Raw genomic sequence first — 12875 nt, 5'->3', positions numbered from 1 at the left:
TATCAGTCTTACATCTCTGGACAAGTCTAGGACCCTTGCCGTAAGCTCTAGACAGACACAAGCCATATTCACAATATAATCCAGAGGTGTGAAGATGGCTTGCTTAGAAAAGCCGGAGCTAATTTCATTCTAAATAATCTGGATGGTTGTGTCCCTTTGACAGCACAGACTTCAGTTGTGTATGAGGAAGGCTTGCCAAGTCTTTGCTGACTGGCTAACTGCTACTGTACCCACTCTGTTAGATTTGGTCTTTCAATACTTGTCAAAGTCTTGCGTATATCTGTAGGGGATTCAATGAAATCCTGTATTTGTTTCACTTTGAGGTTGCAGCTTTGGTTGATGGGTTTCTTCTAAACAAACTTCAGACATCTGGGTAAGTTTCTAAGCTCACCCATCATCAAAAGAGAGAAAGGCACATTTTTTTCTTGAATCTGATTTGAAATCTTGCCACATTTTTCTTTTTCACATTGGTATTTTCGTTCTTGTGTATGTTCTGATGACAGGCATGTATCTGCTTTTCTTTTAACTGAAATTTTTAGTTGTCAAACAATTTTTCTTTTACTAATATACATCTGGATTTTTTTTCAAAAGATTATTCTTCAAAGCTCCAATAGATGTCACTATCAAAATATAAAAGAGAGCTGCTTGTGTAATGCAGTCAAAGAGAAAGGCAGCAGGGAAGCCTTACTCACTGGACTGCTTCAAATCCCAGCATGACAGCACAATTCATTAAGCTAGACATTGAAGTGAGCAGCTGCCAGCCAAACAGTGCACGTCTTTTCATTCTTTGAGCCCTTACTATTAGATCAAAAATATCTAACAGTTTCACTGAATATGGAAGTAAGACTGAACCTACCGAATGTCTGGGCTAATAAGCACTTTCCTGTTAGCTCTTTGCTCTCTCCTGATTCAACTACAAAAAATGGCCTATCTTTTCTTTAGCCCACTTTGCACATTAATGTGCTGCGTTTTACAAATGCTCATTTTTCCTGTTGTTTTGGATCGCATCTGGAGTAAGTCTGCTATGAAGCTTTACTACTGCTTTTGGAATGACCTGTCAAAACATGACAGCACTGCTTGAAATGGATAAGTAAAGCTATGAGTAAAATGATTTCAGAGCTATTTGCCCATGCTACAGAAATCTTTCAGCTTTTGTACTGACCAGGCAGATACTTTGTTCTTTTTGATTACCCCTAAATCTTTGGAAAAAAACATATTTTCTGTGTGAATATTGGAATTTTTCACTGTTCTGAATCTCTTTTTTATATTGCTTGGAATAAAGTAGCAAAACCCTATGTACCTACTGTGTCAGCTCTACTACATTATGTTGAGATGATTCTACCAGCTCTACTGCCTTGGAAAGCAAGCTGCTTTAAAAAATAAAAAACAGTTTCTAGTCCCTAATTCTTGGGAACACACCTGGGAATAGGAGGCTTTCTACTTTTAGAAAACATAGTGACTTTTTCTATAAATCTCTGTAAGCCCATCTGTTGAATGTCATTTTGATCAAGTAGTAGGCTATTTTTACTGGTGCAAGTTTTGAAAAACCTGCATCAGGATCCATCCCCAAACTAAACTGTACCACAAGATGTCAGTATCCAATGCAAACAGCTCCCATGTTCATGTCTCCCTATGATCTGCTTGTGAACCTTGTTCCAGTTTGGAGTTATTTTGAGTAATGAATATGTCCAGAAGGTTGCTAGTCTATTTACAAGCAACTAGCTGAAGGACGAAAGAGACAAGAGTAGTTGAATAATTTGTTGCAAACGACCTGTCCAGTCTAGAGCCCTATTGCTCATGTAGGAAGTCCTCTCGCTCTGTCTAGAATCCTGGACCCATGGGTTAATTCAAAGACACAGGTACTTGGATGGTTCTGCTAATGACAAGCCTGTGGCTCCCAGTCTAGACAACCTTTGTATTTTAATGCAAATGTCTTTGTAAAAAACTTCTGCCCTAAGCTACAGAACTTACGATATGCTACTGCACTTACCTTTTAAACCATTTCTTACAGGCAATTTGGCTGAGCCACAGTTTAATGAGCTTAGGATGTGAGGAAATTCAATGAGCCAAAAAGAAAAAACAACCAAACACAAAGGTCAGCACAGCTACCCAACTTATGTCAGCCAAGGAGCAGGCTCTTCTTAGTAAAACACTGTAGGAATAGGACCAAGCTGCTGCTTCTGTCTCATCTGCCTAAAAATATTTTTTTCTCAAGACCAGCTTTGCTTTGGGATGATGAGAACCTCCAAAAGGTATAAGCATCAGTGCATGCTGGAGACCACTAGGTATGAGCACACACTACAGGTCGCAGGGTTTCTTCCCACCAGAAATGGCAGCACCTGAGAACATATAATCTAGAATTAGCTCTTAAGGAACACAGCAAGGGGCTTTTTAATTTGCTTTTTACCTGCTGTTTCTTGTTAAAGGAGGGGTTACTCTTTCATCTCTCACTGGTCTTCTCTGATGTGCTACTGACAGCAGGAACCTTATCTGCGAGACTCTCTTCATCTTGGAATCAGCTCATTGGAGAAAAGTAGACCCCAGGTCCGCACACATGGTGTCTAAGCAGTTTACCTGGGTGACCACTTCCAGAGATTTTGTAAAATGGGCAGCCAGAAAGCAGACTGAAACTGCACAGCAACACTCTTCTTGACTCTTAACAAAAATCTTGCATGGGTAATCCGTACACAGGAGATGATGCTAGGGTCCTCAGCCTAGCTGGCTTTCCCCATTTGTGTAGTTTCCCTGTAGAAGGTGTAAGAAAGGCACTGAGACCTTTCAAAGAATCCAGTGAGAAAAAGTCAAAAGCAGCAGCCTCCAATAGCAATTGCCATAGCACAGAAAAATAATTAATGGGATTTTATTAATCAGATTTTTTCAAACATTTAGAGTACAGGATTTTATCTAGCCTGTAATTCCATACTTGCTATAAGGATAAAGAAAATAAAATGTGAAGTAAGCAATGACCACAGCTATGAAAAGCTGACAAGGAAAAGGTTGGTAGGACTTCCAATGTATAGTTGAAAAAATTAACATATTTTCTGCAGACAAGCAAATAAGATGCAGAAACCATGAAAGAAAAATATATTTCTACATAATTTTAGCTCACTTATCCCTTATCAGAAGCTGTTCCCTGGAGGAACCAAATGTGAGAACAAAGCCATGTAGTGTTATTTTGCACCTCTTTAACTTTAGCGTGCTCTGCATATGTAGTCAGTAAAAACATAGAGGTTATGACTGCAGTTACCCAGAAATACTACAGAGTGGTTGAGAAATATGACTATGCCTTCTGGAAAACACAAAAGTATATCTACATATCCTATTCTGTGAAAATTCAGACATAAATCTCCACATCTTAGAAACCAAATACGTATCTTCTAACCAGACAAGCTCAAGGACTCAGGCACTATTATTTCTGTTGCTCTGAGATCTCCTTAACAGGAAAATGGGCCTTACAGTTGAGTATTTTCCACAGAATATATTTAGACTACATAACTACATTTTCCATAAGTTCCAGAAAATCTTCCAGAAAAAACAAAAACATCCCAGTGCATATTTTTGGCAAATTTGACTGAGCTCACACTGTGCAACTGAATTTGAAATGTTGGGTTACTTTACTTTTACTATGTAATGATACAGTGATCAATATTTTCTAACTCTTATTAACCGTAATATTGGTCATTACTGCTGTTTCCCACTAAAATCTGACTGCAAGACATCTCTGATAATTTCTTAAACATACTGATAAAAATTAACTTCATAGCTACTACTCTGTGTTACACTGCCTACAACTATATTGTTTGTGAAATACTATCCAGACAAAATGTTATCTGAACCTTTGTTCATTCTGAAAATTCAAAAGAAATAAATTTTCTAAAATACTGGACCTCTGCATCCACTAACCAAAGTGGTTTCTGCTGGTGATTCACAAGCATTGTGTACGACCCTGTACTCATCCTGTTAAATGAGAAAATTACAGTAGGAAATGTACTAACTTATGCACTTTAGCAAATGTATTTATACCAGCTTCAATGACCAGTGTTACATCTTGCCTATTTTCATTATCTTGCACATAAGTGCAATGGAATCTGACAGGACCATAAAGATGTGTATTGCGAATACATGTCAAATGCTCAAACCCACCAGCATACCATTTCATCTTCTTGATTAAAGTATTGATAGAAAAATCCCTGCTATGTATTAGAAGACCCATGTGCTTTGCACTTACTCAAAGCGTAGTGTGATGGAGAACTTCCTGAACAGGAGAAACCCAAAGAAAGAATAATAATAACAACAACAACAACCATCACCATCCACAAATAGGCCACAGGCACTGTTTGTGGACCATCTCCTCTGTCATATCTGTTCTTATTAACTTTCTATTTTGAATGAGAAGGACTTTGTGCTATTCGCTTCTGTGCCCGATAGGCTTGTAACTGCCAACCTTCTGCTGTGTCCCCCTGCCAGGGTATAGCCCCCTGCTGCCCCAACAGGGTCTGCTATAACCCGTGCTCCTCTCTCACTCTGCAACTTTTGCTGCCCAAGTCCATCTCCACTTCCCTGCCTGGAAATGCTGGGAAAGGGAGACTGGTCATCTCACCTTGCTTAGGCTGCTTGATATGGTACAACACCCACCTCTGCCAATGCTCAGATGTCTCTCAGCCACACTCAGAGACAAGTTATTTTTCATGTAACATCTTAAGAGCCAGCTGATTCCTCAGAGAAAATATTACGGGCTTCCACAAAGAGGTGCAAAGAGGAAGCCATTAGTACTGTACAGCAAGTTTCCGTGGTCTTAGAACACCCAGGACTATGCTAACTAAATTCCAATGCTACCACAGGGCTTTCTTGCAAGGAGAAATCCTGGGGGAAAAAAAACTTAGCAATAATTCTGCACCTGTAGCTCAAATGTTGTTCATTGTTCTTCATTAATAAGACAATTTACACACATACTACAGTCCAATTATTAGACATAATTAACCATAATTAACCATAGGCATGAGGCACTCTTAGATTTTCCCATGAATAATAGCAATATTCCTGGCAAAGAAAAAAAATGTGTTCAAGTATATGTCTTATTATTTGCCACGAAGGCATGAATACATCACTCCCCTCTTACAGCTGTATTTCAGGGAAAATAAGTCATATATAAATTAAAACCAAAGATGATCTGACCTTCAATGGCAAACTTTGCTGTCAGAATCTCAGAAACATCCCTTTAATTTCTCCTACCGATGCCTGATCATCAGGCTTTCCTCTGTTAGACGTCACTGTGAAATCCAGTTTGTGGTGATGGACAGGAAACTGGAAGTATTTGAGGTTTTCCAAAAATAAGCATGTTGGTATATACCTACACTGCTGCAGTGTATAACACCTTACCCTCCCTCAAAGCTTTTTTTTTTTTTTTTTGCATTGTGATTAAAAGAAGAGCAAAAATAAAATCCGTGCTTTCAGAATGATTAAAGGTAGTGAGTCAGCCATGAGTCATGAGTGGAAAGAAGGTAAAGGGCTGTTAGAACTGAAATCACAAATGCTGCTGTTTGAAGCAAAGGAGTAATGCCATTATCTTCAAATAACAGGCTCATGACCTCAATGAAGACAGCCACCAGCAAAAGACATGATCACACTCAGTAAGTTAACAGGCTATTCTTTGATCTAAAAATTATAGTTCAATTGTCTTACAGTATTTTTATTTCCTGGCAAACTTTTCTATAATTATAATTTATGTGCTGATAAGTACTTACATTCAAGGTTTGTGGAAAAATGTAAGTAGCAGAAACACCACAAATTCTATAGTGTTTAAAATGTTCCATGATTTTCTTTATTAATTTAATCTCTTTTTAATCAAACATAATTATTACTGGGCTGCCTGCCTCTGCCACACTAAAATCAGCAGGTTAGAAAATAGTGCATAAAAACTGTAGTAGTACATCCTGAAGCAGAGAGAGACAGTGACAGCTACAGCACGGCGCTGAAGGGACAAGAAGTAACTAGAAGGAATTAATAGCAAAGAAACAGGAGTGGGAGTAGATAGAAACTGGGAAAAGGACAGTGCTATGTTACTGCAATGGAAATAGAAAATCATTAGAGAACACTAGGCAGATACATATGAAATAAATAAATATAACATTAACAATATATGAGCAGTGTATTGTGTGTTTTGAATACTAGAAGAGCCTGTTGACTGATAGGAACAGTAAAGAAAGTAGTTACCTTTAGGTAAGTATGTTTGGCTCTTATCTATTAAAATAAAATAACATATTTGTGGATATGAAATATGCCATTATGTACCTCCACACATAACAAACCTAAAGCAAGACAGGAGAGGATTTTTTTCAAAGATAAATAAACACGAGAGAGAGACAGACAGAAAAATGGGAAGAAAGAATAAAGGAGGAAGCATTAAAAATATAGCAAGGGGTGGGGGGGAGAGGATTCATTTTGTATCACTTTTCTTTGCCAAACCATAAACACAAGGACACTCAGCAGTTCATTCTTACTCAAAGTTTCCACATTTTTCTGCTGTTTTCCATAGGTGGGGCAAAAATGACAAAGTACTGAGCCAAGTTTTCCATTGGCCCTGATATTAATATGGAAGTGCTTCTCCAGTATGTGAGATACCTTATTTTTGCTTTACCTTGTGGCTTGTATCTGAGTTTCAAACTTGGTATTTTTACACTTGTTTCCTCTGTAGAAAAAGAAAATCCTGAAGTCCAGTCTGCTTTGACCAGAACTGCTGGGAGTGATAGCTAACATGACGCACTGTGGCTGAGGTCTGCGTGTGCTGAGAGTTACTGAGGGGAGTGGGCCCTCAGAGAGCCGGCTCTGTGGCCCACTTTGTTTTAATTCCAAACTGAACAGGTCAAACACCAGCAGGGAACCAGGAAACCCAGCAAAACTCTGCCTCTTGGCCATTGTATGTGCCTATGCTGGAACCAGAGGTTTTATGGAAAAAGGATAGACCAAGAATAGTTTTTTCCCATTCAGCGTTAGCAGTCCCAAGAGTTTAAAAATTATGAGTCAAGCCTCATGTAATCACTAGGGTGGTTTAAAAAGGAAAATATTTTAAAATATTACCTATTAAAGTCTTCTTGTTTGCCTTTTAGATTTTGAACCTTCTATAGCTCTTGTTTTCAGCAGTCAGAAACATTTATTAAAGAAAGCAAAGAAGTTTAAAAAAAAAAAAAAAGTGCAGCAGCCACAGGATTCCAGGAGCCAGATTTTTAAGAAAAACTTCAACTATAAGCAACATAGTTTGCATAATATTGCAAGATGTGGCAATGCTTTGAGCATTCTCTGAGAGTTATTGCTCTTCTTGATGAACTCCATCGCTGCACCATAGCTCTTTTTATCACAAGTTAAAGAGCAAAGAAGAAAAGTCTGAACAACTCCTATCTTTGGTGCCATTCAACTTAGTAGTGTCTAATCGCATGACATAAAATCCTTAAAGCTCACAGAAATTTGCCTGTAAAAAGGAAGATTTAAAATATCTGATCAACTACCTCCTTTTAGATAATGGTTTAGGTAACAATGTCCCTAATCCCACAGACTTGAGAGAAAACTGGAGACAGGAAAAACAAGAGAAAGGGCCCTGAGTCCTTTGTATCTGGTATGCATAGCTTACAGCTTTAACTGTCATCATTTATCCATGAAAGGGCTTTGATTTTAACATAACACAAAGAACACCATGTTAGCCACTTACGGGAACAAGTAATTGTGCAACTGTGTTACTTTTAATTAATGCACCGTACCAAAGCTTGAGTTGCAGTAAATAGTGCATCATTCTTCTTTTCATACACGGAATGCTCTGCCCTCATCCTGAGGTCAGCAGCAAGTTTTTCGGTGACTTGAATGGCACAGGGTCAGGTCTCAAGTGAACACAGGATTCAGCTGCTTACTTCTGGGTTTTCAATGACTTGATGTTGCTGTGTACATAGTCCAGGAAAAGCCATGTGTAGGGATGTGACATTACAACAGCTGGAAAGAGCAGGGAAAGTCACTTTTTTAACACTCTTGCTGAAAAAAAGTTCTGTTTATCTACATTTTTCCCCCAAGGTGTGCCACTGGGGAGTTTAATGACAAACAAAACCAAAAGGAAGTCTTAAGCAATACTACAAATATTAAAAATGTTATTTATGAAGTTTCTCACTTGGGCATATGAGGCTAGGGTTTTAGCCTGCAGAATATTTTTGTTTCCAGAGACATGAAACAGTGGGTCTCTAAAAGAAAAATAGTTACTTGCACAAAATCTATTAGTTCTGCATCAATATTTTGTTCACTAATTTCCTCACATAATTCACCTGATTTCATTCGATACCATAAAATTATTCAAACCACACAACATGGTCAAACTCTAAAGAAATAAGCAATGGAATATTAAAAAGTTGGAAGGGAGAAGGGTGGCTTACCAAAATATCACTAATATATCCTAGTAATAAGCAATGTTTACGGTTAGCATTTAATTCATTCAATTAACTGTATGTAATATATTAACTACACTTAATTCAATTCATTGGCCATCTAGTCTCCAGAGTCTCTTGATTACTCAAAACCAGAGATCTTTGGGATGACTGTTTCACTCTATGCAGTGGCTATAAAGAGGGTATGAACTAGATCCAGTACTGGTGTTAGGTGCCTAAAATAATGAAATAGTTCATATTAAAAAAAAATCATGACAAGCAAGTTGACAGGTATATAGCTACCTACCACACAGCTAATGGGAGAATGATGCAGTCAAGGGTGTTTCTATGAGCTTATCCTTGAAACTCTCTCTTCTCTGGGAAAGGCAAACCCTAGCTTCCAGTCTGTAGCCAAAGGATAGCTTATACATACTGTGGGATAATAGCTGGAGGTGACTTAGAAATTAAACTTATATTCACACTTTTAGGTAAGGTACAGCATTGAAGAAGATTCCCGGGTGGAATGCAGCTGACATGCAAGGGCATTCCATGGAAGTTCCCTAGGCCTGTAACCTTAGACGTCGGTGACGCCAGGGGAGCTTGGTGTACTGACTCTAAGAAGGTACTGTTCGGAGGGTGGAGCGGTGTGGAGACGCCGCGGCCAGGCTCTGCAATTAAATGGGAACTCAAAGGTATTCTGTGTGACCACTAAGCTGCACATTTGCTACCCTGGGCCAACACTCTGTCACGTTTCTGACAAAATGCTGTCCTTTGATGAACTTTGCTCATTATAACATCATTATAATACCAAAACACACCTCCATCCCAAATGCTACCCGCCTCCAAGGTGCGACCACTCCTCACTGAGCTTGCGCTTTGAATTTTTCCTAGCCTATACCTTTAAAAGCGAAGCGAGAAAACTTTACACCAATCCTAAACAAAGATGTATGACTAGAGTCACTCAAGCTCCACCCGAAAGGTGAAAGATAGTATAAAATGGCTTAAGAGAAAGCGAATGTTAGGGAAGACACCATCGCGTACCACTCTGACGTCTGGGATCAGTCAACGGGCTGAGCCTCTCTTCCCCCCCATCGGGACGCCTTTGGGTAAGAGTCGAACACTTGGTTATTCCAAGTGCCTCACCGGGAAACTTAGAAATCTCTCTAGAGTTGCTTTATCATCTTTAACGCATTTATAGCTGGCAGTGTCACTCATACTCTTGATATTTGCACGTGCTTTGCAGACAGTAAATTTATCACCGGTAATCCAAAGAATCTGTGTATCTGTTGCTCTAATAAACTGCACTCTTTATTAATGTGGCTATGATAGTTCATGCAACACGACTAGACTGGGGGGTGCAGCGCGTTTAAATTAACGCTGTCGCCTTTACTCTGATGAATGGCTGCATATACAGTCCTTAGAAAATAACCGTTGACCAAGTCTGAGACTAGGACTGGACTTAGCCACACCTAGACTCCTCTCTGAGAAGGAGTTTAGAAAGGAAGGGGGTCCTGTCTGAACCTCGTGACTCAACGGGAGGGTTCCCCCCCCTCAGCCACTCCTCAGACTCCTACACGACAGTAACTCTTAATGCAACACATACCCAGTCGATGTTATTGTAAAGTACAAGAGTCTCGGACACCCATGATGAGTCTGTGCAAGCCTGCAGCCAGAGGAGTCATCCTCAGATTCTGTGTTGTTCAGTATGCAATGGGAAGAACGTTATTCCTCTCCTGCACCTTGCTTTCAAACAACCTAACACAATGGCAAGTCCTTGGCAGTAGGAAAAACTGGTGATTTACACAGAACATTTACATCTTAATCTGAATTTACCTTTGAAATCACATTCATTTCATTACTTCATGTAAATAAGTGGCATTCATTAGGCTATCTTTAATTAATTTAATTTAATTCAGATCTTCATTATTGTCCTTCCAAGATTGCAGATTTTTAAATGCAGAAAATGTTAAATCTTTATCCTGTTCCTGTCTCTTTGAAAGATTTCTTTTGATAAGGAAACTGACTTTCAATATGACTCTTCATTATGTTACTTAGTCATTATATTAAACTGACCTCAAAATATTCCTGTGAGGTTGATGTCACTATTACAAATTCTGAAAATATAGGTACACTAACTTATGGGGTCACATAAGAAGTTTGTATATTGTGTTGTATTTCTGGAATCAGATTCTGTATTTTTCTTAAATATCCTATAATAGCTTTGTAAGGAAAAGATCCCAAATTCATTACTTTGATTATGGTGAGAGACACCATCAGTATTGCCATCATCCCCATTCCACAGATGGGGAAGTTCAGGCAGAGAGATGGTAAATCTTGGTCAGAACTGGTAGTACCAGAGAAAGCTCCTGGCTGTCGCACCGCTATGTTAGTCACGAGATTATATTTCCACTCTTGAACTCAGAGGTATATAATTGCATTTATCTATTTCTTAAAAAGACATTGGAAGCCTACCTTGTTATGAATAAAAGTTTGAATTAAACTTCTCAACAAGTACTTAAAATCGGATTTCTTCTGGGTTTTTAATGAGCCGGTTTTTTAATCTTCTCATTATGTAAAGTGAAGAAGATCCTCAAATAAGACCTCTATTTAAACACGCCTTCAGTTTAGGAAGGTATTATCCTTACTTTACATCCCAGGTATTAGTACCTCTTATCAAACTAACAGCTCCTTTCTGAGTCAAATATTTCAAGGTCTTTGAGTGTAATCTAAAGTGATAGGCACAAGGCATTTTATACACAATGGAGTAACTTAGAACTTGAGTTTTGAAGTAAAAATTTATATTAAATGAAGCTGATACTATCAGTAGACATTGGATCAATTTTATTTATATAACATTATTGTGTTTCTGACAATTTATTGGAAGCATCCAATTATGTAGACAGTGGCATCTGTCACAGCTAGAGACTGAAAATAAGGGTTAATTAAAAGTAGGCTCTCTGTCTAAATCTGAGAAGTCTGTTAGCATGTCATTAACATCTTAAAGGAAAATGGAATGGGAAAAAAACCCAACCCAAACTTAAACCCATTTTTTAATCCCGGTATTATTACTAGTTTGAAGCATGCAAGACAGCCTACATTTTTTAGCTACTTGACTTTAAGCACTTCTAAAAGTCTTGGACACAAATAAAAAGTTGGAAGCGTGTGAGGAAAGAAAAACAACCTAGCTCCAGTATTTTTGCCAGTCCTGCTGTTTGGAGACTCCCTTTACCATTTGTATTTAATTTTCCTATCTTAGTACAAACCATCTTTCCAACAGCTCCTGAAAGACAAGACGTGCATCTCCCCTGAGATCACCCCGGCAGGAAATTACCAGAAATTAAGGGCCTAGCCTTGCAAATATTTTGTCACGTGAGTAACATTAGTCAATGGGATACCCATGTGTAAGTGCTGGCTTGATCAGTATCTAAAGTTGGCAACTACAGGTGTACTCCTTAAATAATTCAGTCTAAACTGCAAGTCTGCATTATACAACACATACATCAGCCAATTTTATTGAAGATGTTTCAACTCATACTAGTTCAAGTTATTTTATCATGCTGTTTTTAATCATTTTCTTGCCTTGACTACTCATCCTCATGTAGCTGTATATTATGAACACTGAATTGGGCATGACATTGAGATTCTAGTGTAATTCAATCATTACGGAAAAACTGACATTCACATATGTTTACATTTAGCCTCAATAGGAAGACAGTCAGTCACTTTATACCAGGTTACAACAAATATGATTTTAATTATTCCTCTTGTGAAAAATACTTTTCACATATGATTGCTAAGAAAATCACTGCAAAATGCAATTAGTTTTACATGGTTTCTAAGACTTTGTAATCCTTTGAATGTAAAAATATATGTTGTGAATGAACATTTTATTTAAATTGGGGGGAAATTAAACATTTTTTTAAAAATCAAATAAAAATGAATACATATCCTAATGAATCTTTCAAACCTTCATACAAAATCACAAACTTCTCCTATCATAAGTGAAATTATTGTGATTTATTAAGATTCATGGTTGATTAATTCCAAGGAACTTAGAAGGTTATTCCAAAGTGCTGTTTCCATAATTAAAGTGATGTTAGATCTGCTCTTTCAGTGATGTTTATCTTTGGATGAAGTGATCCGCTTCATAATTTGGATTCCCCAGAATGCAGTGCAGAGGGAAAACAAGACCTACAACACAGAATTTAAAATGAGAAACATTATATAAGATTTTTAAAATTATAGTTGTCTGTAAATATAATGAATGGGTGAAAACAGAGAGCTCTTGAGTAGAAAAATTATACAAGAATTCTAGGCATACTGATAAATTCACTTTTGGAATGTATGCTTTCTTTTTTCTATTACTCTTTATTGTGTACATTCCTGTTTGAATTTGTTCTTTCTGAATGGTACCAAACCAAGATAACTGGCAAAGTCTGCATGACCTTCCCTACTTTGTAATTGAGTTTGGATTTG

The 12875-nt window shown here is 37.8% G+C and overlaps 1 protein-coding gene across 1 annotated transcript in view; it reads right to left on the bottom strand.

Annotated features, from left to right (window-relative positions):
- Positions 1-12473: 12473 nt before the first annotated feature.
- AGMO (alkylglycerol monooxygenase) overlaps positions 12474-12875 on the bottom strand; it is a 193178-nt gene continuing 192776 nt past the window's right edge. Inside the window, exon 13 of the mRNA XM_072851470.1 lies at positions 12474-12590. Within this exon, the coding sequence (XP_072707571.1) occupies positions 12510-12590 (81 nt within the window). The 3' untranslated portion in view covers positions 12474-12509. The remainder of the gene's footprint in view (positions 12591-12875) is intronic.

This window comes from Ciconia boyciana, chromosome 2 (assembly GCF_034638445.1).
Source record: "Ciconia boyciana chromosome 2, ASM3463844v1, whole genome shotgun sequence".
In the NCBI taxonomy this organism is placed as follows: Eukaryota; Metazoa; Chordata; class Aves; order Ciconiiformes; family Ciconiidae; genus Ciconia; species Ciconia boyciana.
The sequence above is the reverse complement of the archived record's forward strand: the minus strand, read 5'-3'. Positions and strand labels throughout refer to the sequence as shown.